Source organism: Diabrotica undecimpunctata, chromosome 5 (genome assembly GCF_040954645.1).
Source record: "Diabrotica undecimpunctata isolate CICGRU chromosome 5, icDiaUnde3, whole genome shotgun sequence".
NCBI classification, from domain to species: Eukaryota; Metazoa; Arthropoda; class Insecta; order Coleoptera; family Chrysomelidae; genus Diabrotica; species Diabrotica undecimpunctata.
This window is the reverse complement of record NC_092807.1, coordinates 14706158-14733331: the sequence shown is the minus strand read 5'-3', so window position 1 is coordinate 14733331 and position 27174 is coordinate 14706158. Positions and strand designations below refer to the sequence as shown.

The 27174-nt window shown below is 31.3% G+C and overlaps 1 protein-coding gene across 9 annotated transcripts in view; it reads right to left on the bottom strand.

Moving 5' to 3' along the window:
* Window positions 1–27174, bottom strand: part of cyst (rho guanine nucleotide exchange factor 18 cysts) — a 252082-nt gene that overhangs the window by 66685 nt on the left and 158223 nt on the right. For all 9 annotated transcript variants that reach the window (XM_072531560.1, XM_072531564.1, XM_072531562.1 and 6 more), the window contains 4 exons: window positions 17137–17203; window positions 14663–14774; window positions 14330–14403; window positions 10918–11024 (listed from right to left, as the gene is read on the bottom strand). In XM_072531560.1, coding sequence (XP_072387661.1) covers window positions 10918–11024; window positions 14330–14403; window positions 14663–14774; window positions 17137–17203 — 360 coding nt within the window. The remainder of the gene's footprint in view (window positions 1–10917; window positions 11025–14329; window positions 14404–14662; window positions 14775–17136; window positions 17204–27174) is intronic.

Genomic DNA, 27174 nt, shown 5'->3' with positions numbered 1-27174 from the left:
ATTTTTTTACAAATTTAAAAGAAAAAAAAAATTGTCCTAAAATAATTTGGGACAAAGTTAGCCTCTTTTTTTATTTAATTCATAGCAGCTTTGTTTATAACAATTAAGAAATCTCAGTAGATCTGTTATAGTAAGAATTACAAAAAAAAGTTGTTGACAAAAATTGTAGGCAGCTTTAAACTCTACATTTTAAAATTAGTTACAATCTTACAGGGTGTTCCATAAGATGGTGGCAGACCAAACTTATGTTTTTTTTAATGGAACACCCTGTATTTTATTTTAAATTTGAAATCTGCTTTACTTCCACATCACAACAATGTAAAGTTTTATTATGTTATACCAGGTATTTAAAAAGTTATAACCAATATTATCTGAAAATCGTATCAAGTTTAACTCCCTGTATAATTAAAAAGAAGTATAGGAACATTGATCTATTGCAACCATAGTTTATTAATAATTGTTAAAACTTATAAAACATATTCGTTTTTATAATATTCGTTAAATCAAATACAGGGTAAGTCAAAACGCAAGTACATTATTTTCTTGGTAATTTTCAATAGAACACCCTGTATTTTATATCACTATCAAAAAGGACTAATATCGTACTTCAAATTTTATAAAGTAGTCCCTATACCTAAAGTTATCAGTTTTCTAGATATTTTTATTTTTCTATCAAAGTATTAATTTGGTAGATATTTTAACGTTTACCAATAATAATTATTAATTCAGTAACGAAATAGTGACACATAAAAGAAAACAATTTATTTGAAATAAAATTTATAAAAAATAATAGTAATTTTAACTTATCTTACTTAAGTAAGGTGTTCAAAATGACCTCCCAAAAAAATCTGTGCATACTTGAAAGCGGTCATTGAAAGAGTTGCTTACATTACCTACTAAGCATTTGTAAAGAAATATTTTGAAATGCAATTCGGATTCTATTTTTCATAATCCCTTCTTGTTGGTGGTATTTTATATACTTCGCTCCTAACGTAACCCCCGAAAAATGAGTCCATTTTATTGAATTCCGGTGACCTTGGGACCACGTTACCAGTGCGGTTAAATCGATCTTTCAATTTTTCAAATGTATGTATCTTGTCTAGGTTGCCGCCTATCTAAAAACCATTCTTGATAAGTTCTAGCTGATAGTAATGAATTTTTATTGCATTCCATATGCAGATCACATCTGCCATTTCATCAGTAGTAAAATTCATTATTGCTAATTTAAATTGAATTAATTACTGAATTACTAAATAATAATTGTTGCTAATTTATGGTGTATCCCAATACTGAATTAATAAACAATAATGTCAAACTGTCAGTTTCTGACAAATCAATCATGGCCGACTCAAAATAATTATTGGTAAACGTTAAAATATCTACCAAATTAATACTTTGTTAGAAAAATAAAAATATCTAGAAAACTGATAACTTTAGGTATAGGGAGTACTTTATAAAATTTGAAGTACGATATTAGTACTTTTTGATAGTGATATAAAATACAGGGTGTTCTATTTAAAATTACCAAGAAAAGAATGTACTTGCATTTTGACTTACCCTGTATTTGATTTAACGAATATTATAAAAACGAATATGTTTTATAATTTTTAACAATTATTAAAAAACTATGGTTGCAAAAGATCAATGTTCCTATACTCCTTTTTAATTATACAGGGAGTTAAACTTGATACGATTTTCAGGTAATATTGGTTAGAACTTTTTAAATCCCCGGTATAATATAATAAAACTTTACATTGTTGTGATGGGGAAGTGAAGCAGAAAAAAACAAAAGTTGGGTCTGCCACCATCTTATGGAACAGCCTGTAAGATTGTAACTAATTTTAAAACTAATCATTACACTAATCAATCACCCTGTATATATATATATATATATATATATATATATATATATATATATATATATATATATATATATATATATATATATATATATATATATATAAACATATATTTTAAAGTAGATGACTTTAAAATTATATTGCCAATATTACTGAGTTGCATTCTTGGGACGACTTTATTGTAGGATAGTTCATTCGATAACATGAAATTAATTCTAACTTAAAAAGAATAATAATAAAATAATAAAGAATAGACATTAGAAAAATTATTTTAATTAATATTTCCAAAGCAATACTATTTTTAGAAACAATCGAATAGGACAATTTGTTGTTTTCATAAAATCTATTATAAATAAATTATTTACAATTTTATTAAAATGGTATAAATTAGTTATAAATATTTATGTTTTTAAATAAAAATTATCTCAAATATTATAATAAAAATTGAAAAAAAAATTGAAGTAAAGTAGATAGTTTATTTAACAATTTATTGAAATAATGCATATTCGTAATGTACGCAAACAGTACATACAAATTAAAAAAGGAACGTTGAAACTCATAAATAAGAACCAGCGATACAGCTAACAGCTCCTTCCCCCTCCCTTCGGCTTCCGTGAGTTTTGAAGCCAGCCGATTTTAAGGACCACATTTTGAAGCTTTGTGGACGATTTCGTTGAAGGGCAATCTTTTCAGAATTTGGTACGTTAAAACTATAAAGTATTTTCTTTTAAATAACGCTAATTAGATTTATTAATTATTATAAACAAAGCTGCTATGAATAAAATAAAAAAAAAGAGGCTAACTTTGTCCCAAATTATTTTAGGTCAAATTTTTTTTCTTTTAAATTTGTGAAAAAATTCAGGCTTCTTAAATATAAAAAAATAATATTCTTGCAGGCAATGGCTAAAAAGTTATTCTTATTGTTTATAAGCAAAAAATCGACATGTTTTTGCAAAATTATTTTGCAATATTTAAAATAAATTTTCTTAATTTTTTTTAATGTTAATAATAGAACAAGTCTTCTTCTTCCAGAAACTACCCTTACAATTAATAAAACTATATAATTTTCTGACTTATATTGTTGCAAAAAAAATTAATTTGGGATAAACAAATAAAATAACTCTTAAACTATGAGATTGATCACTTTGAAATTTTAACCATATTTTAAGCACTACAAGGCACAGCATTCCATGAAATATAAATGTTATAAGTTTATTTTCAAAAAAGTTATTAACATTTATAAAAAACCGAAATTTTTGACTTATTTTGCAACTTTCCAAGCAACAAATAAGGATAGAAACATTTAGAAAACGCCATTTTACAGGTTTTTATATGACTTATAAGTTTCTTCTCTCCTAAAATTTGTCTAAAATGCTTCACTTTTTGCTGATCGACGAAAAAAGCAAAAATTTTCCGTTTTTTGACTTTAATTTGTTAATAACTAATTAAGTCCAAAACATACTACTCAAAACAACTGTCGTTTGCCTGGCCGGACGACTGTCATGAAAAAATGCTTATTTCCCTGGGCTATAGGTGCTTATTCTTCCAGATTGTGTCATTAAGAGATCCCGCCGCTTTACTTGCTTTTAAGCTTTGTTGTCGTACTTCTTCTTCGGCATCTCCGTAACTAGTTGTCTATTCCCAGATATATAAACCTTGCTTCCTGCTTTATTATTTTTCCATTAATTTTCCTTTTCTGCACAGTTTTAGGTATATTCAATTGTACATTAAATAAAAAGAAAAAATAATTACCTTTAAAATGCCCTGCTGTAGAAGACTCTAGACTAATTTTAAGTAAGAAACGCTCTCGCAATTAAAATATTCGATTGTGCAGATCCACGTTATACTCTGAGTCAGAGTTGACGGTAACCTTCAATCCACTATACCCACGAGTTCTGCTTGATTAAGGACAGAGCATAATCCTCACTACGGAAATCTCTCTGTCCGGGTCGGCTCGCAGATTCAATACACTAGCGAGCCAGGGAGCCTAGAGCGTTAGCCACAAGACTCATTTAACTCCGGCAGCCGTTCGCTTTAAATAGCCGCTCCGGACCCCACCTCGTCGTCTTGTCGTGGAAATGGATGCGTGATTATCGACACTCCCACGGTTCGAACTGTTGAACGCTGTTGCTGTAGGACGTTCAGCACATCGTTACAACGTTTTTTCTACTGAAGAAAAATTAATTAACTGTTGCTCTTCAGTTACAAAAACGTTTCTTGGCTTATCTTAGATGTCCCTGAAGATGCTCTAGGAGCGAAAGTACTTGGGCAAGATTTAATAAAAACTGTGCTCGATATCTGCCTTTTATTTGATTAAAGATTAAAGAGCATTCAACCTTATATCACTTTAATGTTATTAATGTATTTTAAAGGACAAAATTTCATAAATAAAATATTTCAGTAATTCGTCGAAATGATGAATTATAATTATAATTAAAAAGATTTATGTATTTACTACTATATATTATATCGTCTTAAAGGACGCTAAACTTTAGCATGCTTATGAAGCATTATTTCTGAGATCATACATGCTAAAAAAATAAAAGAAAGAAATCTTGAATTTTGCAGTTTTGTTCTTTGAAAGATTCTTTAGACTTTCAGTCAATTTGTATTTTTACAGGCAGATATTTAATTTGCAAAAATGCTTTAGTATATTCTTATTGGACAAAGTCAACTATCGGCAAATTTAGCTATAAATCCAGGAGCATAAGCCAGATTACTGAAGAATTTCAACAAATGATGTAATCGCTAAAAGTAAAGAGTTTAGAAATAGAAATGTGATATATCGGAAAACAGTAAAATGGTGGTAGTGAGGTAAGTCAAGAACTTACTTTACTCCAAGTTTAGTTGCAACCCTTCGCCACGGAGAATAGCATAGTTGGCTCCTCCTAAAGGGAGGGGCAGGGAAGAGGCAACATATTAGCCACAAACCCAAATTTTCAAACATTTACCGATATTGATTTGGTCTTTGTACAAATTATTTCGGTACATATAGATTTGAAGCATACCATCCCCAAAAAAAAATTAGTGCCAATAAATTACGATCAATCTTTATTTACATTAATCAATTTATTCGCTTTATTAGTACTATATATTTAAATGGTCTTTTTAAAATCTTGTAAAAGTTTAGTAAGGTACAAAAATATATACAGAAGTTTTAAATTTTTTATTAACTGTTTTTATAAAGTAATATTTGTTTTAGACAACAACTTTTACAGCAGAACAATGATAAATCTTCGAAAGGTAGATAACAAAAAAAAATTTAGCATACAAAATGAAGGGTTTTAAAAAATAAGTGACTGTACGTGACAGTTTACCAGAAAAATTTAAACTTCTAAAAAAAAAACAAAGTGGCGGACATTTGAAGAAAATTGACCTTTTTTCGACTTTTTTCATTATATGATATAGTATTTTTTTTGGTCAAATTGTGGTAAACTGTCATAGAGAAAACCAAAATAAACGTTTTAGAGGTTAAATCTCCGCCATGGAGCAGTAATTTTTGGACGAACAATTTTTGGCGCCATCTTTAAAATACACGGACAATGAAAAAAAATCTTCAAAAGTTGTATAATAGTCTACAAGAAGTTTAATTGCCATATATAATAACTCAAATACAAACAAAAATTGTTGAAAATGTGCCATTTTTAGCATTCTACTAGTAGACGGCAATAGTACCTTAAGAGCGATAACGGATTTAATGCATTATTCGGAAAATATCAAAAAGCGGACTAAAGATAGGAAGAAACAAGTGGAAGAATACTTGGAAGAATAATAAAAAGTTAAAAGGTAAAAGTTATACCGGAAATGTTTCTTACTTCCGAAGTAACAAATAGAAGTGTCAATGATCAACAATTATTAACGAATTCAAATCCACGATTCAAAGAAGAATATATCGACATAATTTTTGATGACACTGATTTACTGCCAAGATAAATAAGCATAAAGGCTGCAGCATTTCAGTCAGATCCAGATGATATAGTAATTGATAAAGGAGATGAAGATTAAAAATAAACAAAAAGAAAGATCAATTTTAATAAAATATTTTTTTTTATTATCATCTTTCAAAAATATGTTGACATTTTTATTGTTATTTCTTTGGGTTTATATGACTGCAAACATACTTTTCGAACAAACATTTTTTACTATTTTCGGAGAGGATTATCGCAACAGGAATGTCTCGCTGAAATGGTTTCTGTGTTTGGGAATGAAGCATACCAGTCAACGATTTCCAGCTGGTATTGCAAATTTTAACGTGGTCACTCCAGTCTTAGTCACAAATCCAAGCCAGGTTCACCCAAAACAGCAGTGACATAGCAAAACATTCATATGGTTGGTTAGCTAATTAAGGATGACCGTGGTGTAACATACCGGGAGATAGAGGCATCTTTGGGCATTTTAAAGACCTCGATCCAAAAGATCCTACCTGAAGAATTGTATGTTACGAAGTTGGTTTCCCGTTGGATCCGCCATTTTCTCACAGAAGAACAACAAGCGGTTCGCGTCAATTGGTTTCGAATCAGATTGGAACGGTTCAACAAAGAAAGCTCAAGAATCGTTTATAGTATTGTTAGTGGCGATGAATCTTGGATTTACTCCTACGAACCGGAAAATAAACGCCAATCCGCTGTGTGGGTGTTTCATGATGAGGAAAAACCAACATAAGTGATCAGTTCTCGAAGTGGGTCAAAGAAAATGGTCGCAACTTTTGTGTCAAAATCTGGTCATGTGGCAACAATTGCTTTAGAAGATCGAAGAATGGTTACTTCTGATTGGTATATAACCATTTGTTCATCAGAAGTTATTGCGAAACTCAGACAAAGCAACACACATCGACGAATCATCCTACATCAGGACAATGCAACTTCTCACACTGCCCAAAAGTCTTCAGACGTCCCAACGACTTCTTCACGTTCCCAAAGATCAAGAATTCAATGCGTGGACAGCGATCCCAGTCGCCAGAAGAAACCATCGATGCCTTTAAAACAACGATTTTGCAGGTGTCAAATGAAGACTGGAATAACTGTTTTACCAGTTTTTTTGAACGTAGGCAAAAGTATATGGATCTTGGTGGGACATATTTCGAAAAGCAATAAAGTACCTTAAGTGTATATATTTTCACTCAACTTAAATATTTCCTGTTTCTAGAAGCATACTGAGTGACACAAAAGCTTTCAAATTATATCACATACCATATATTGTCGATTAAGAAAAATGACATTGACCTCCTAATTTTGACAAATGTCAAAAAAAAATTAATAAATATAATGAACTCTTATAAGATTGTGTAAAACTGAAAAATATATTGACTTGTTCACGCGTTTTCCAAAAAGGTAGCGATAACCAAATTATTATAGGCACTCCATCTCTTTTCCGCAGTGTCGCCATTGGTCATTGAACGACAATGTTTCTTTTGGGTTTTGGACAATGTTTCTTTTGGGTTTTTCGAATAGCTTGTGTAACGCATTCATTGAGAACATTTGTATCTTTAGTAGGAGGTGTCTCTGTATTTGATTTCAATTTGGTCTCGAAAATCTAGGGTACCTTTTATGTCCATTTGTGCATTTAATTTTTTCTCAGTAACCGATATATTTCCTTATAGGATAGATCTTGGATGATTTCTCTTTTGTTGCTAATTATAATGTCTATTTCGTTTTTGGTTTTATCCGGGCTTTGTGAAGTCCATCGTCTTTTCTGAAGAAGAAAACCCGGATTTCTCCTTGTTCGTTGCGTTGGTCTGACCAGAATTTTCTATCTATACTAATCCATATTATAGTAATAATACCATGTCTTACAATACTTTATAGAATACACTGTAAAGCTTTTTTTGTTTGACTAAACTACTACCAGTTGCACTATTTAAAGGGCTAGTGTCACTGTTTAATGTTTCAAATATTGTTATTTCTTAAAATTGTCCTTTTGGTGGACAATATTGTCCAAAAATTATGTTTTACCTCAAACTGTTGATAGTATAAATAATAATATTCATTTGACTAGAAATACGTACAATAATTACCTACTCACGCCAAATGAACAAATAAAAACATATTAGGTCGTATATAAAAATTCATAACACATTGTGAAGAAAATATTGATATTAAATCTCGTATTTTAGATAAGTATTTTATATGTAATTGGGGATTGGCACCTTCAAATCGATTCTTTATCGTTTTACTACAAAAAACATCAAAAACTTTTAACAAAAACAATATCTACCAACGATATCCTGACGCTGGGGAAAGCTTTAAATAATCATACACTTCCAACATTGATATTTGGTTCTCTGAGTATTATGAAGAAAATGGTTTTTATAAGTAGTAATTCCTGCGTGCCCCTTTTAAAGATGACCGCCACCCCAAAATTCCAATGTCCAAAATCTGCTTGCCTGGCAGCAGTCAACACGTGTGTAATCCAAAATGGCGGCTTTCAGCTGTCAAAATCAATCAGTCAGCCAATGGTTTCTTTTGTAGTGTCTGCATCTACCCTCGATGATTCTGTTGCACAAAATTTAAGACGAGAACTGCTTTTGTTACTCAAGTCTTGAAAAACGTCATCGAATTGACACCCAAATAGGTTATGGCCACATATAATGGCCATTTATGACAGACATGAGTTAAGGATAATTGCGATAAACCTCACTGTATTTGTGTTAGTATTTTATCAAAGTTTTCTTTTACTTTTTCTAGAGATATGAATCGAAGAAGTGTATCGAGTATTTACCGCTTTATAACTCAAATTATAGGCAATGAAAAGCTACGAAGCAAGCAACACAACATTTAAGGAGTTTTAAGCCAGGCACGTATGTATTATTTGGGTGGGGGTAGTCGTTTGTAAAGATCCGTTTTAATCTGTGTGAAAATAACCAACACCAAAACTAATCTACAAATCGATCAGATAAATTAAAATAGGAAACAGTAATTGTAAAGTGTTAACTATTAATTGTCTACAAAATATACAAAACGTGTCTACAACAACTTATAGAATACAAAAATAAGTAATACATACAGCCATAACAAATTTAAAATTATTATCGAAAGGTTATGAAAAAATCTACAGCTCTTGGTACAACTAGGGTATTTATTCTACAGTAAAGATAGCTGAGGCAAACTTGTCACTAGATTTAGGTTAAATTTTTAACCCATGAACATTGTTCAAAATCACCTTTATATTATACAAAATCAAAGTTTGTAATATCCAAAATAACCAGTAATTTTTCAAAACTTGTTCGATGGTAAGAATCTATTAATAAGTCGAAGCGGTAGAGACAAAAATGAATGAATGATGTTCTTTATTAATTCTAGTAATTTATGAATTTTTGAAGCCAGCACATCATTATGAAGGACAAATGCCTGGAGTATTGGTTATAATTTTTTTATGACACTTGTAAGGTGCAAAAAATGGTGTTTTTTGATTATTTTTATTGTATCAAAATGAAATGAAGCTAGAGTTGGTATGCTGGAATTAACAACAGCATTAGATATGGCGGTATTTAACACACTCTTTCAAAAGAGGGAAAGTCAATGTATCACATACAACTCCCAAAAATATTATTTCATGATTAGAGGTGAATGTTAAAAGTGGATTCAAATGGATCGGTTTAAAATTAAGCGTGATTTTGAACTATTTGGTACTTTAACCAAATCTGACACCTAAGTTTGCATCTGTACCTAGATTGAATGACCTCCTTATAGGATTATCACACAAGTCCCTGTCGTAATAGGAAATATAAATAAAAATATTTATTTGATAAAATTTACTAATCTCAGACATCAACAGCGCGTTTGCCGAATAAAGTTCTGATCGTTACCACATCGCCTTTACATCTCTATCGCAATCGCGACTTCAAGGTCACGGCCTATAAGCCCGGAAAATAACGTATCATTACTTACTAAGCGTATAGCAATCAATTTATATACTGACTAGAGTTCACACCATCAAGTTCGCCTCCCTGAAGCATGAAACGAGTTCTAGCCTGATTAACCAGCTTGACTTTATTAACACGCAATGTTTTATTCTAGGCTGCTTTAAAGTATATACCACTAAGGTAAAAGTACTCATTTAAAAGGATCAGATAAATATATATCCCATATGAAATATGGGTCCTATTACGACTAGGGCTAAAGGGTAGAATTTTCATATGTATTGGACACATGAAAATTAGAATTTACCTCTACAAAAATGATCTATATCTAACACAAAAATCACATGTCCGGTTACATAACTGATCAATATATATTTACTGTATTGGGAGAAAATGTTTTCTTGTTTTCTCGTCTTGACATTCACCATATACGAGTACACATTTGCTGCATAGAATGAGATGTATACAGGTTCGGTCTCTACCTTGGTTCGGTTTTCGGAATGTGTTTTTTTTTTGTACGTCGAAACATTACTAAACATCGAAATACACGAGAAAAAAACCACATCATGAAAACCAAGGGAGAAGCTAACCTTATACATCAATCAAACCGCGAACAATATTTCGTTGAAACGTCTACTGACCTTCCAAAACTAAAACTATTTCCGAACAAACATTTCACTCAGTTTCCAGGTTTAACCGGCTTTGAATTTTACTAGATCGAAGTGTTGATTTCCTTTCTTGAGTCTTCTGGGTCCCTAGATCACTTCACTACTACACTCTCTGACGCTTTACACGGCATTACTTACTTATTGCACAGTTTATAGTGTCAGTGAGTGTAATAACAAAGTGATTTGAGGTCTGAGGAAACGGAATAGGTCTTGATGAAGACTCCAAAAAACGAGTCGAAATCTCGAGCTAAATTCGAGGCGTTATAATGTTATATTCTTCTGATATAGATCATTTTTAACCGCCATCGAATCAAATCTACGTTTTTATTAGCTAACTTATGTTCAATTTCCAATAAAGCCTAAACTACTAAAAGCTAATCATGTAAATATCTAAATAATTTATACCAACACTACATTTCTTACGAAAAATAAAATTCATCCTACTAAGTAATCGTATATCTATTATCAAAACGATCAAATAATTTTCGATAACAGCCAATAGTATGAACATACTATACATATTAATTCTTACCTAGCAGGAGTACTCTGGTTGGAAGGTACGGAAGCAGATCCACGCTTAGATATTGAGTTCTTCGCATTCGTTAATGGTACGGCGAACCCTGATAACTTACTTGTACTCTAAAAACGTTATAAAAAGATATTATCGATTAATTCGTCATTGCCATTATTAAAATTAATCATTATAATAATTTATACTTAGAAAAAATTAATCAATTAGGGTAAGTCCCAAATATAACTAAAAAACAAAAACTTTTAAGTTAGCTTTTATCTTATTCGTCAATATAATGTCTTTCGTCAATAATTTGTCTTTGGTCTCGAAATATTCCTCAGTTTTCGCAATGATCTGCTCATTTGAATCAAATCTCTTTGTTTTGAGCATTCTTTTGTGATCTAATAACAGTCAGTAGTCGCTGGGGCCAGATCTGAAGAATATTGTGCAAAAGCAATTTCCCATCATTGCGATTTACTTTGACACGGTGCACCAATTTTGGGAACGAACATTTTTTCTTCTTCTTCATTCGTAAACATCGATACTTCTAGATATAAGCATGTGATATCAGTTAATATTAAAAGGAACTTTAGGGTGGAAACTTGTGTCTGAAAAAATTCAGTGAACAAAGATTAGTTTGTAATGGATAAAGGGTTTAAAATATTAGGTAGAATTAAATGTTGTATGAATAGAAAGTGTTTCGTTTCAAAATTCAGGGAAAAACAGTTTGAGATTGTTTTTTTAACAAGAAAGTTCAATTTTAACAGTATTTGCAAGTACCAATAAGTTGTCATTGCATCGGCAGAAGCTTAAGCTAGGAGAATTTAGTATCCAAAAGGAGATACGAGGTTTGGTTAGGACGAAAGATCGAGATTCATTTTTGGGAGCCGCTCCAAGAAGGGAGTTTATCTGGCGAGTTGACAAAAGAGTGTCCGGGACAATTTTAGAATTGAAAGAAATTGGAAGTTAATCGGTTTTTATCAGTTATGTCAAGTAGTATAGGTCATTTTAGTAAAGCGAATTACTTTTTGGCTGCGCAGTTTTCAATTGTCATGATAGGGACGGAGCGATATTTATGGTTGGTTTGCTTTATAATACAATTAATAATGTATTTTATCAATATATATTAATTGAATCGAACATTGTGGCATTTATTTTATTTCCTTCTATTTCTGTTGTATGTATTAAATATTATTAAAAGGTGTTTCAGAACTCCTAAAAGAATCCTGAGATTAAATTTAAGCATCTGATTTACAATTTGGCGTCTGTAATTAAGATCATTGAGATATTTATTGAATAAAAACTGATATATTAGAACAAGTTTAAAAATCGACGTATCCGAGTGATTTTGTTTTACTTTTAAAATAAACGTATTGACAGGGGGGTAAGACTTTATCCTCTCACTGTATAATATTTGCTGTCCATTGCTCTTCTTCTCTCAAGTTAATCGATTAACAAAATACCTTGCGCATCTCGAAATGCGGACTTCTGAACTAACTGCAGATTTCTGGGTATAAAGCCATAGTTTATCTATTGCCAGATATCAATGCAAAAACGTTTTATCACGTTGTAATAGATGCACACAACACTTCGAAAACGCGTTGTGGTTTTAATCAATTGTGAACAAACCATACATTTATATTGACAAATGTTTTTTTACAAAATACTGAATAAACTGCCTTGTGATATATTCAACTCGTCTGTTATCCTAGATAACCTCAATGATGAGTAAGAAATTTATGGACTTTCCGGGACAACTGCCGAATTTGGGCAACCAATGCTTCTAGCACCATCTGCCTCTATGCTGCTGCGCAACCTATTAACTGTTCTGTTTAGCTAGAAGAGTCCGAACAACACTTACCAAGCGATTGCTTGGCTGTAACAATATCCTTTCCCATTAAAAAGTACTTTATTAATACTGGCATAAATTGTAAACTAATGGTCCCACTATACTCAAATTGGGTCAATTTAAGGTTAAAAGTTGGTATGTACGTAAGTCATGTACTTTGAGCCTTGAACATGTTAAGCCTTGAACTTATCCATTGATGTAAAATCGTTAGCTCAACCATTTTTGTGCTCTGCTGTTCTTTATAATACTTTAAATTAATTTTATAGTGTAGCATTTTTAAATTCTTTGGTATATATTGAAATCACCCCGTATATGTTAAAACACCGAAAAAGTCAATCCTTTTTGCGTCGACAAGTTGATAATAAATACATTTTAGAGTTTGTTTATATATCACAGATGCATATTTCCTTGGTATTTTCTTTGATCGTTAAGCCGCTTAATATTGCGCCTGAAATAAACATCCACTTAGATAACTGAAAAGGTTTTGCGGGGAAGAGAATTACATCACCCTCCGTAAAACCGCTGCCAAGAGCAGTTTCGGTGTAGTTACAGTTTAAGTGGGGTTTGGGAGAATCTTTGAGAAGAGAACACGCTGTGGGCGTCTAGAAGCCGGCAAATTTGTTGAAAATAGTGAATTATACTCAATGTAATGTGTCAGTTTTGAAAGAGTAATCACTGTTTCTATGTTTCTAAGTATCTAAGAGATTTGTGTCGTCTACAGCAACTTTGAAGGATAACCACATGTAGCCATTGTGTCCAGTTGTACCTATTCCAGTTTTTAAAGAAGCAGAATTTCAAAGTTTTTGTCCAGCGAACAACGTCCAGCCTCAATTTGTTTGTCCTTATAAGCCGTTTTAGAATATTTCCGCAGTTGATATGAATTTGTTCGTGTGGCAGAGAGTGCAAGTCCAGTTCCTAACCCCAGAAATTTTAGTGAAATCCAGGTAACTCTTTTTTGTTGATTTTTAAAGGAAAAATAAACATTTTTTAATAATTTTATTTCTGCTAGAAATTATCGCCCACTAACAATTTTATCTCCAGTTCTTGTATCTCCAATTTCTAGAGTTTGTAAACGGATAACACATAGTAAGTGTATTTCTCTGTTATTTGTATTTATTTTTGTAACTATTAATATAGTATTTTTGTACTATTTACTTTCGTAACTGTTGAGACAGCAATAAATATTAAATTTTTTCTCTAAACCATTTTGTTTATTTCTCTTAACTAACTCTCTAACCCTTTTTTTTGTGTTTATATGAAGGAAGAACCTTTTCTTTCAACCAACAGGAAGATTCTTCAAAGCGGCGTCCATTTTAAATAGCTTAAAAACCTTCTTGTATTGTGTTTTGTTCCAGGAGATTTATGTAAGTACCTCCTTTGTTTCATTTTTGTAGTTGCCCCAATCCCAACCTCCTTACCATTCACTTATCCACGACCCAGTTCTCCAAATAACCCCTGAGTAGCCGTTCGGACAGTTTCGTTTTATTTTGCTTGCCCTATCTTTACCCCAATAAGTTCCTTCCAAATAAATCTATGAGTATATTACTAAAAATACAAATTTTTTGTTAAATTCAGATTACTAACCTTTGCATTCTTTATTTTAATGCACTCTTGAATATTGTCCTTACATGTATTTTGATGTACAGAGGTACCACAGCCTAAAAACAGTATATATAAATTACCGTACAAAATTATCACACTGTTTAAAAAATTATTATGTTTGTGTAAGCTTTTTAATTAATAAAATCAAATTTACAATTAAAGACTTCTGTTGGAATTTCAAATAAATTCCAATGTACTTTAGCTCATAAGTATTTAGTTCTAGGCACAACAAAACTTGAAAAATAGTTTATTACTAGTTGACAAGAGACATTTCTAATTATGATTTTAATTTGATTTCTATTTGATTGTACTTACATTCACAGTAAAGGGCAGGTTTATTGCTTAATAATTTAGAGCATACATCACATATTTGGGAAGTTCCGTAACAAGCCGACACCCATTGATGTGACAGTTTCTTAGATTTATCCTAAAAAATATAAATAATTATTATTATTATATATTATATATTATTTTGATATCTAAACTAATCTACACAATTTGAGTAACACTTTGAGTGGTCTTTTTTTTAAACAACTTTTAAAAGTAACAAAAAAGTACAGTCAAATAAAATATTATACCACTATATGCGTAGAAAGAAGAAATAAGGTAAGAGAAGCAAAAGAGAAATGGTACGAAGAAAGTACAAAAATGATAATTTTAGTCTTCATAAGAAGAACTGGAACAACACAAAAATGGTAACATACCGTTGAATATATATAACAGAAAATAATTCAAGACATCAATGACAAACTAAAAATATGGCAAGAGCATCAACAAGAAATTTTTGGAGAACCAGAAAAGCATAACCAATACTTATACGAGGTTATTTACTATCTTTAATCGGAATTAACTACAATTTCAGTTGAAAATACGTTTATACCTACGCCCCACGTTGGGCGCCAAAATAAACGTATTTTAAACTGAAATTATGGTTATATTCTCAAGATAGTAAATAATATTAAAACGCCACAAGAAAATAGCTTCAGAATAATATTATACAAGGTTATACTGACGACGGTCCAGACATGACAAAAGAAGAAGTATTGCAAACAATTAAACTGACAAAGAACGACAAAGCGGGAGGTCTTGATCTAATTCCAGTGGAGATAACACGATTGTTAAAAAGAAAATTAAGAAAACCATATTGGTAGACTTACATAACACAATACAGGAATGATTTCTAAGGATTGGTTAATGTCTACATTCATTGCAACGCCCAAAAAAAAAATCAAAAGCATGTCAAGATCATAGAACAATCAATTTAATCATTCATACACTTAAAATATTCCTTAAAGTTATATATCGAAGAATATATTAACAAATTGGGCAGGATATTAGCGAAACACAGTTTGGGTTCATAAATGCAATGGGGGTGAGGGAAGTCCTCTTTTTCATAAACGTCCTTATACTCGTACAAAGATTCATGGATTTGGATCAGCCAATCTAAGCGGATTTCTTGGATTATAAAAAAGTTTTAGAGAAAGTAAAGATCTTACACTAGTGCTCGAAAAGAAAACATTTATAATTTATAAAAAAATTTATTAAAAATATCATTATCAGTAACTTTCATTGAAACAAGAAATTTGTATTAAAAGAAGAAAACTAGTTTACTGAAGAAATAGACATTAAAAGAGGTGTCACACAGGGTTGTCTATTATCCCTTCTTCAACATATATTCAGAAGAAATAATAAATAAACGAAGTTTTGGAAAAATTAATGACAAATAGAAAAAAATTTAATCTACTTGTCAACAGTATACGATTTGCAGATGATACTACCCTTATTAGGCGAATGCTTGGAAAATCTATAACAAACGATTGATGGAGTAGTAAATATCAATGAGGATAATGGCTTATCACTTAATACAAAAAAACATAGTGTATGATAAGCAAAAGCAAAATTCAGCAACATCGAGAACTCTTACATACATGGAGAACAAATAAAGTCCAAATATAAAGCAACAATCGTTAATGGAGATAATGAATATATTCAAGAAATTAGAAAATAATAGGCCAAGAAATACATTCAACTAAATAAAAGTGATGTGATTGTCATTACCATTGTGATGTCTCCACAGCGGGGATATTACAATGGCTGTAAAAATGAGATGCTACATCTTTGCCTCACTGCCAAATAAGTTCACCAAAAGATACAATCAGAAAATGAACCCTAAAAAATCTGGATACGACCTGATTACCGCCAAAAACCTTAAAGAACTCTCCAATAAAGAGAACGCCTGTAAAGGACGGGCTATTACCCCATTCCGTGGACAGTAGCACAAATAATTACAATTCTTAAGCCAGGTAAACCTACAGAAGAGATTAAATCATATAGGCCCATTAGCCTACTGCCGATGATGTCAAAGGTTTTTGAAAAACTACTGTTGGATAGGTTACAACCCATTTTTACAGAACGACAACTAATACCTAACTACCAGTTTGGAGTCAGACAACATGCTACCACTGAGAAAATACGTTAAGTCTATAATTTTATTCATGAAGCTCTATAAGAAAGGAAATACTTTTCAGCAGCCTTTTGGATTATTTTTCAAGCCTTTGATAGAGTAAGAGTAGAGTTGGCACATTGTAGTAAGACATTATCTACGATCGTATCGGTAAGAATTGGCGGCATAGTTTTTAAAGTTGTTATTACATATTGTAGTATTGATTTATATGTGATTTTAAAAATGTCCCATTGGCTTGTACTCTATATGTTTATTTATGTTTAAAGAAACAAAACATTTAAGAAAATGAGATATTTATTGTGAAAAATATCTTATTCTTATTTACCTTCTTTTTCCTGAAGAACAAGCTTCCTCTTTTTCTTCGTTTTTCAGAATGAAGTTCGTAAGGAACGCTGAAAAAGTTTTGATATTTCTGTTAAATTAAGAAAATACAAAAAATACCTTATAGATGATAAAGTCTCTGGTATTAGGGTTAAAAATATAGGTAAATTTTGTGTTTGTTGTGAATACTGTGTGGTGAAATGTTCAGTAAAAGTTGCTAAATAGCTAAATAAACAAACTACTAAAGTGTTTTTTGTGTGTAGCAGAGACTTCATCAATATTCATGTTTACATTTTTTATTGTTGTTATAAAGTTAGATTATAAATTTTACTCTACTTTTAAACTTTTGATTACAACATTTAAAGAGTGTTTATTTAAGTAGTCATCAGGAAATTGAATCCGAAGAACACAGAAAACCCTAATCGAATAATTCTCAGAAGAATAAAGAATAATGTACAAAAATGAAAGAAAAATTAAGGAAACCGAGAACCTAGCTTTTTAATAGATTCAAAAATCAATTGCTTCGGTTTTGCAATAGTTTACCTTGACTTTCTGTTTCAGTTATTTATATTTTTCATGAAATCTTATTTTTCTTGCAATGAGTGACAATTTTGGTATTTTTCAAATTCTGCTAGGCTATTGATTTAAATTTTTACGTAGTATACTGCTTTTGTAAGCATATTTTCGTTCGTATGCTTCGTATATGATGGCGACAGAATTTTTGGTATTAGAAATATATGATTCGCTCTACTGGACAGTATTGACGCTAAGTTTGTTACACAAAAAATCCCTTTAATCCAATCATCGCTCACAATGAGATGGTTGCATAATTTTGACATGAATTGATAAAGCACTCACGTTATTTTCCGGATTTAGCTCCATGTGACTATTTGCTATTTCCTAAAAACTATTTTGTTAAAAACTTTAAGGTCACAGCTACATTTACTTAGGTTAAGATAATGTCAAGCCATCCTCGTACGTAGATATCATTGCATTTTGTGTATAATAGTGTTTATATTATCTATAGTGTTTCTATGTGGTTGTTAACTTCTCTTCTTGTAAATTTTCCAGGTAACTTAGCGATCCCTATATGCAGCGTGTATGTAAACAAACCATGAGTGAATTATCTCATAGATAAATCGCAATTGTTATTTATTAACCCCTTTAGAGTCGGCAAGTGTTCCGAATTTCAAGATTCCACTATAGATACATGAAGTCCTTACTAGGCGAGCGGTTTACCCCTATAAGCAGAGCATCAACCGACTAAAATAATTTTTGCATTTCTAATGCACCAAACCTTTTTTATTCGATTCTATATATTTATCCAAGATGAAATGTATTTTTTTTTTAATTTTTACAAGTGGGCCGGCAATTGTTATTAACAAATAACTTATACAAAAAAGCAATTTCACCGAATTGTTTCGGAATCAATTTTTTTAGGTGTATCTCATCAAAATAAACAGTTTTTCTCTCCTGATAATTTTTCGAAAAATGCTTTCTTTTCGAATTATTTGCATTTTTTTGTTGAAAAATGCCTTAATTAGTGATTTTTGGGATTTTTTTTCTAAAAAACTACTAAATGAATTGCAATTCTACAAATAGCTTTATAATCTTTAAACCATCGAGTACAAGTTAGAATATTTTGACAAGGATAAATGGTTTCTATCTCGCTAAAAACGTGGACCCAAATATTTCGAATATGCCTTTCGAGAGTATCCCGCTAAGCGTGTTATAGTAAATCGAATTTAGTTGAATTCATTGGAAATTATATTAAAAAAAATATTCATTTACCAATAGAAAGCAATAAAAAGTTGATTATTTCTGGTGCTTTGGAACCTCGAAGTAAAGCATATGTGATAGAAAATAATCAGTATTATGATTCAAATTTAGAATGTAATCACTTAGAAGCAGATACTAGGGTTATTTTTCACGCTTTTAAATTACAACAGCAGCATTTGGATAAAAAATTCAAATTATTGTTAAATCTCCAGACACAGATATATTAATTTTACTTTTATCTCATTATCATGATTTCACAAGTGAACCACTTTTATGGTTTCACACAGGAAATATTGTAAAAAATGTGGATCGTTCTCGATATATACCTGTACATCAAATTGCAAAAGAAATTGGAAAAATAATGTGCAACAGTATGCTAATAATGCATTCTATAACAGGTTGTGATACCACAAGTTCATTTTATGATATGGGAAAAAAGAAGGCTTATAAAGCTTTGCAGAAATTAACTGATAGTCAATTGGAAAAATTAAGAAATTTGCCTACTTTACCTTTAGATGAAGGACTTACAGTTTTGACTCTATTTTTATCTAAACTGTATGACCCTCAAAATAAGTTTAAAAAATATCATAAATCCATAAATGAATTAAGATATAATATTGCAATAAAAAAAAATGCATCTAACGAAAAATTACCACATTCGAAACCAGCATTATTACAACATTACTTAAGAGCAAAGTGGCAAATATTAGTGACAATATAAGTGGATTAAAGCAAAACACAATATTATTTCATCTCTTGATCCATTAACCCATGGTTGGACATTGGAAAATAATTGTTTCGATTTTAATTATTTTGAAGGCGAAACTAGTTTAGATATGTTACAAAAGTATTTCTGCTCATGTACCGGAAAATGTTCTACGAAAAATTGTAATTGTATTTCCTATAATTTAGAATGCTGCGCAGTATGTGCATGTACACCAGAGAATTGTAAAAATGTTAAAGACGACTGTATTGAAGACAATGAAATCAGCTTATTAGATGGAAATCCTGTTGCTGTTGACGAAAATTTTCAAATTATTGACAATGAAAACGATGTATAATTAATATTATATTTTAATATTATTATATTTTTCAATGAAAATGAATTATATATTGCTTAATGTATTTCACTGTAATAAAACATTCAATAATATATATATATATATATATATATATATATATATATATATATATATATATAGATATATATATATATATATATATATATATAGATATATATATATATATATATATATATATATATATTAAAAGAAAAATTATATTATTATAGCATTGTAAAAAATTAATTTTAATTGTTTTAATTATAATATGTCTATATAAAAATAATTAGAAATATCTTTTTTTTTAATAAATTGTACGTAATATTTGTATTGAATTAATTTTTTAAAATTAAACAAATATTTCTACGCGCCGCACGCCTGTATCGCCGCAACCGCTGTACACACTTAGCGGTAGACTGCTCGAAAGGCATATTCGAAATATTTGGGTCCACGTTTTTAGCAAGATAGAAAAAAATTATCCTTGTCAAAATATTCTAACTTGTACTCGACGGTTTAAAGATTATACAGCTAGTTGTAGAATTGCAATTCATTTAGTAGTTTTTTAGAAAAAAAATCCCAAAAATCACTAATTAAGGCATTTTTTCAACAAAAAAATGCAAATAACTCGAAAAGGAAGCATTTTTCGAAAAATTATCAAGAGAGAAAAAGTGTTTATTTTGATGAGATACACCTAAAAAAATTGATTACGAAGCAATTCGGTTAAATTGCTTTTTGGTATAAGTTATTTGTTAATAACAATTGCCGGCCCACTTGTAAAAATTAAAAAAAAATACATTTCATCTTGGAAAAATATATAGAATCGAATAAAAAAGGTTTGGTGAATTAGAAATGCAAAAAGAGTTTTAGTCGGTATATTCTGTTTCTAAGCGTCTTTTGAGGGGTAAACCGCTCGCCTATACCCTTCCACTCATCAGACAGTCATTAATATATTTTGTAGCAAATATCTTGTAGCAAATTGAATTGCACTTTGGCTGTCAACGTCCTTCATATACAGAGTGTGGGGCGACAAGTTTTGATTAAAAGTACGGATACAGTCATGTTAAAAATTGGAAATTAAGCTGTAGGTTTTTGGATGACGCTGAGTTGAAATATAATGTTGTTCTGAATGTAGCACTTCTGGTTATACCGTAAATAGACGTCAACTAGTTATTTTAAATAAAACCTAATATTTTTTATTTTATTTTAAAATTCTAGATGGAATTTTAGATAAAATTTGAGCACAATGTCCTATACATAAAATGAAGTATTTTCGAGATATGTATTTCGATTTCTTTTTCAAATTTGAAAAAATCCTAGTCTACATTGAATAACAATATCTCCATTAATAACAAGGCTAGTGACATGAAATTGTAACCAATAAACAATAAGCGCTTGCACGTTAACTTTCTGCAAAAACACGGTAAGTCCGTTCAACAATTCCATTACACTCGCCTTACTATTATTTACTATCAAATGCAAACTGGTAAAGAAAACTGCCAAAAAAATACATAAACTCGGTTCGCTAATCCCAGTCCGAACTGTCTAGTGAATTTAGTAATTATTTTTTTGCGAAGTTAGTTACTTTTTGACAGACTAAAAGTGGCTGGAAATTACTATACAACCAAGCACCCGTACTCATAGCCAATATTAATAGTAAACAAACTAAATAGTAAATAAAATAGAACTTTGCGAATTACCGACAATCAATATTTATTTATCTGCACCATATAATAAATAGTTATATGTTAAATTATAACAACTAAATATATATTTTTTAAATATATACTACCCAAAATTTGATGGGTTTAGTATACACTTCGACTATTTAGAATAATTCTTCTTTTTTTAAAGAAAGAAGTCTGTAATAGCAGGATACTTGAGCTATTAATACTGAGAAGTAGGAATTGTTGTGTTGTAGGTTTCCGACAATGAATCTGTCAAAATTTGTCCGAGCTAAGCGAATGGAGTTTATAAACAATTACTGTTCTAAATATCAAATCTTTGACTAAGTGATGTACCGTTAGATCACTATCACACGCGTAACACAAAGGTTTGGGTTGCTCCTGTAGTAGGAAATCATGGTGTGTCCTAATCGTAGTCTGGAGATGATAACTTGATTTCTTCTTTTCATAGGTAGCCTCCATGGTAGGACAGTTTGTTCTATGGATCTAAGGTTAGAATTTGAGACATCATATGTTTCCTGCCATTTGTTCATTATTTTCTTTTTAAAACATTGTTTGACATCTAAGTGGTGACAAGTAGACATTGACAATAAAATTGGTTTCTCAATTGCTTGTTTTGCAACGTTGTCGGCTCTTTCATTTCCTTTTATTCCACAATGTGAAGGGGTCCAAAAAAACTGAACAGTTCGATGATTGATTTGGCATACCATGAGTTCCGACTTAATTAAACTTAAAATAGGGTGTTTAGTAAAAAGTTTGTTTAATGAGGATAATGAACTCAATGAATCACTAATTATTAGGCTATTAACAATGTTATTTTCATTGACGAATTTTATTGCCTGAAGAATGGCAAATAGTTCAGCAGAGAATATAGTGAATTGCTTAGGGAGTTAAAATGACCGTTCTTCGCTGGTTGTTACAAATGCAGCACCCAATCCATTTTCCGATTTTGACGCATCAGTATAAATGCGGATAGACTTGTGATGACTATTTAACTTCTCTAAGGCTTTGGTTTTAAAGAGTTATGATGAAGTATCAGATTTTTTAAATGATGTAAGACTGATATCGCACTTTGGGGGAAATATTGTCCATGGTGAAGGATTATCAGAATTTGTAAGTGTGTATATAGGAGGTACAGTGATGTCTAGGTTATTTAGAATTGTGCTAATACGATGATACAATGATGGATCTAATCTTCTTCTTGACTGAAACGTCGAGAAAAATCATTCAGCAAAAGTGTTTCTGAAAACACGAATGGTTAGATTTGCCGCCACCCTTGTAGCATATGAAAGACTTAAATATTCCCTTCTAATCTGAAGTGAAGGCTCCCCAGATTCACAGTGCATGCTTTTAATAGGGCTTGTGTAATGTGCCCCCAAAGCTATCCTAATTGCGAAATTATGAACATTTAAGTGTTTTGTTTTCTCCCCTATGCTGAACAAATAGTTGGGAACTACCAGTGCAGTTTCCGACCCAATAAATCAACAACGGATCAAATCTTCACAGTCAGGCAGATTCTTGAGAAAACGCTTGAGTTCGGAGTCGACACCCACCACATATTCGTGGATTTCAAAGCCGCATACGACTCAGTCAACAGACAAAAACTTCTACAGGCTATGGTGGAATTTCAAATGCCGCTTCATCTTGTTCAACTAACAGAACTTACAGAGACAGGGAGACGGACTGTCGTGTCTCTTATTTAACCTTGCACTAGAAAAAGTAATTCGAGAGTGCCATATTAATACGAATGGCACCATCTTTAATAAATCTGTACAAGTGGTCGGATATGCAGATAACATAGACATTATTGCTAGGTCCACAGAATCTCTGATCGAAGCATTTCGATCACTAAGGGCGTCTGCACTTAGAATGGGATTAAAAATAAACGCACAGAAAACCAAGTATATGTATTGTACTAGATCAGGCAACCAGATACCTAGACTATTAATTGATGATCTGGAACTGGAAGGTGTGGACACCTTCGTCCACCTGGGCTCGCTGCTGACCAAAGACAACAATGTCAGCGAAGAAATTAAAAGAAGAATAGTGCTTGCCAATAAGTGCTATTATGGCTTGAGGAAACATATGGCCCCAAAACTACCCAGAAAAATTAAAGTTACCATATATAAAACACTAATAAGGCCAATGTTAACATATGGGTCTGAAACGTGGTCACTTACACAGAACGACCAAGAATTGCTTAAACGTTTCGAGAGAAAAATTCTAAGGAAAATATATGGAGGAATCCAAGAACAGGGTTTGTGGCGTAGGCGCTACAACTTTGAGTTATATAGAAGTTTTGGGAAACCTGACGTTGTAAAAAGTATTAAATTAGCATGCCTTCGATGGATAGGACATGTAATTAGGCGAGATGAAGATGCAATGATCAGAAAAATTTTCGACCGAAGAGGACCAGTGGGAAGACGAGCCAGAGGAAGAACAAAACTTAGGATGATCTAAAATCCATTGGAGTAAAAGCGTGGAGAAGAGTTGCCAGAGATAGGGGCGAATGGAAGATTGTTCTGAAGAAGGCTTTGGCTCATAACGAGCTGTAATGCCACTGATGATGATGAAGTGTTTTGTTTTAACTTAGATAATAAATTATCTTAAAATTGGTTGGATTGAGTAGGGAATACCGATATCAAACGAATTCGCTTAAAGAAGTACAGCCGAAAATGCAATAAAATACAGGGTGTTCTATTTAAAGTAATCAACTTCTAAATGATTTAAATTGTGCATGTTGGCGGCTTATGTTTAAAACACCCTGTACGAAATATCAATGAGTTGGACATATTGAGTTAACGAGCAAGCGCTTGTTGTTTATTGGTTACAATTTCACGTCACTAGTCTGGTTATTAATGGAGATATCGCTATTCAATGTAGACTATAAGGATTTTTTTGTTTTATAAGATTTTTTCAAAATTGAAAAAATCGAAATATCTCGAAAATACTTAATTTTTGGTATAGGACAGACATTGTACACAAATTTTATCTAAAATTTCATGTAGAATTCGAAAATAAAATAAAAAATATTATTTTCTATTTAAAATAACAAAGTTAACGTCTACTTCGGGTACAACCGGAAATGTCACATTCAGGACACCATTATATTTCAACTCAGCGTAATACAAAACTTACAGCTTCGTACTTTCAGATTTTTAACATAACTCTATCCGCCATTACTTTTAATCAAAACTTGTCGCGCCACATTTCGTATACAGGGTGTCCCATAATTAATTGGACATTAGCTAATGGCTGATAGCTGACATCAAAATAAAGCGTTTGAGCTCAAATTGCTTAGACAAAATGTTGCTAGTTTTCGTTCTACAGGGTGGTTCATTAATATTTTTTATATTATTTTTAGGGATATATTGAAAACTATTCAACCGATTTAAGTAAAATTTGGTATCTTGCTATTATTTAGTATGCTTAATATGAAAATAATATTAGTTTTACCGATGACACTAGGTGGCGCCACCTACTATAACATTGTTTCATTAATGTGGCCATAATTTTTTTGTCCGCCCTGTATAAACATTCTAGGAAAAAAAACATGAAATAACATTCAATTCTACACAAAAAAGGTATTCTTCTTTCAAATCAAAAAAGTACACCGTTTTCGAAATAAACGTATTTTTTAGAGACGTACATAAAATAAAAAAATTTTACAAAAACTTATGTAAATTCAAACATTATTCAAAAGGTCTTAAATAAAAGTGAATATTAAATGTATTAGTAGTAGATAATTTTTGCAAACAAAATGCATATGATTGAAACAATTATTTTTATTAAACCTTTGACTCAGTAACAAATTTAAAAAAAATCAGAAATTAAATTAAACAATGAAGTGAATATAAAACAATTAACAAAGTAAATAATTCAAAACGAAACGAAAAAAAATTACAATAAGTGTTCAAAATGTGCACCATTAGATAAACTACATAATCTAAATCTTTTGTGTAAGTTTTGTCTTATTTTAAATAAAGAGTTTCTTTGGGTCCTAATTACGTTAACTCCATCTACAATATTTTGCCATAACTCTTGACGGTTATTTTTTTTTTTTTATAAACAAGTGACTTTAGGTAGCCCCACAAGTGAAAGTCTAGGGGGTTTAGTTCGGGACTGCGTGCTGGCCATGGGTATACACTACCTCTACCAATCCACCTTTGAGGATAAATTTCATCTAGATAATTTCTAACTTCTAGGCTATAATGTGGTGGTGCACCATCATGCATGTACCAAGAGTTCCGTCTCAAATTTAGAGGTATGTCTTCTAAAAGAGTTGGTAAATCTTTTCTCAAAAAATTTAGATACGTTACTCCGTCAAGCCTAGTTGGTAATTGGAATGGTCCTACAATACAATCCCCAAATATGCCACACCAGATATTTATGGAAAACTCGTGTTATAAATGATGTTCTTGAAATGCATGAGGATTTTCTGTCACGTAGGTATGGCTATTGCGCCAGTTAAATACACCCCTTCTAGTAAATGTGGCTTCATCGGTAAATAAAATTTTATTATAAAACATTGGATCGTCTAAATGCCGCCCCATCATAAACTGACTAAATCGGAGCCTTGCTGGAAAATCCTGTGGAAAAGATTCTGTACTGGAGTAAAGTGATACGGATACAGATTTTCTGTCCGTATTATTCTTGACACCGTAGATTTGCTTATACCAGTGGCCGCAGAAACAAGCCTTGTACTGGTTTCTGGATCTTCTGCAACACGCACAACAATTTCATCCTCCATATCCGCATCAATTACTCTTGGTCTTCCAGCATTCCTGTTTTTGAGATGAAATGACCCTGTTTCGCCTAATCTGTCGAACAATGATCTAATAGTTTTATGGTTTGGTTGCCTTCTATTGGGATAAAGTTCGAAATAGAGTTCAGCTGCTTTACGAGAACAAAAGTTTTCCTGGGCATACAAACAGATCATATCGCGCATTTCTACATTAGAAAATTCACTATGACGTGGCATTTTTCCTTTATCTTAAGTGGTTTATAAAAAACTTAATAGCACTTTGACAAATAATGACTCGCACTGCACTTTGACAACTAATAATAAATAAATTCGTAGTTACCTTTGACAACTAATAATAAATAAATTCGTAGTTACGTCTTGACGTTGTCATTAAGTTCAAAGCATACTTGTTTTGCAAAAAATTAAATAGAGACATGCATCATTAACAAAATACGTTTATTTCGAAAACGGTGTACTTTTTTTATGTGAAAGAAGACTTGGTACCTTTTTTGTGTAGAATTGAATGTTAGTTCATTCGTCGCATATAGGATAATAGATATTAAAATATGATGATAAGAAGATTAAATGGCAATCTTAATATTATTTGTAGATATAATCTGTCAAAATAATTCACTTTAGTATGAATTTTACGGCCATAGCACACTGGCTACACCAGTTGTCGCTGTCTACCGGGTTCATACTTTGGATGGGTGACCGCTTAGGAACATAAGACATGTCATGTTATTGCCCTGCTTACTTTTTTTTATTTTCGGTAT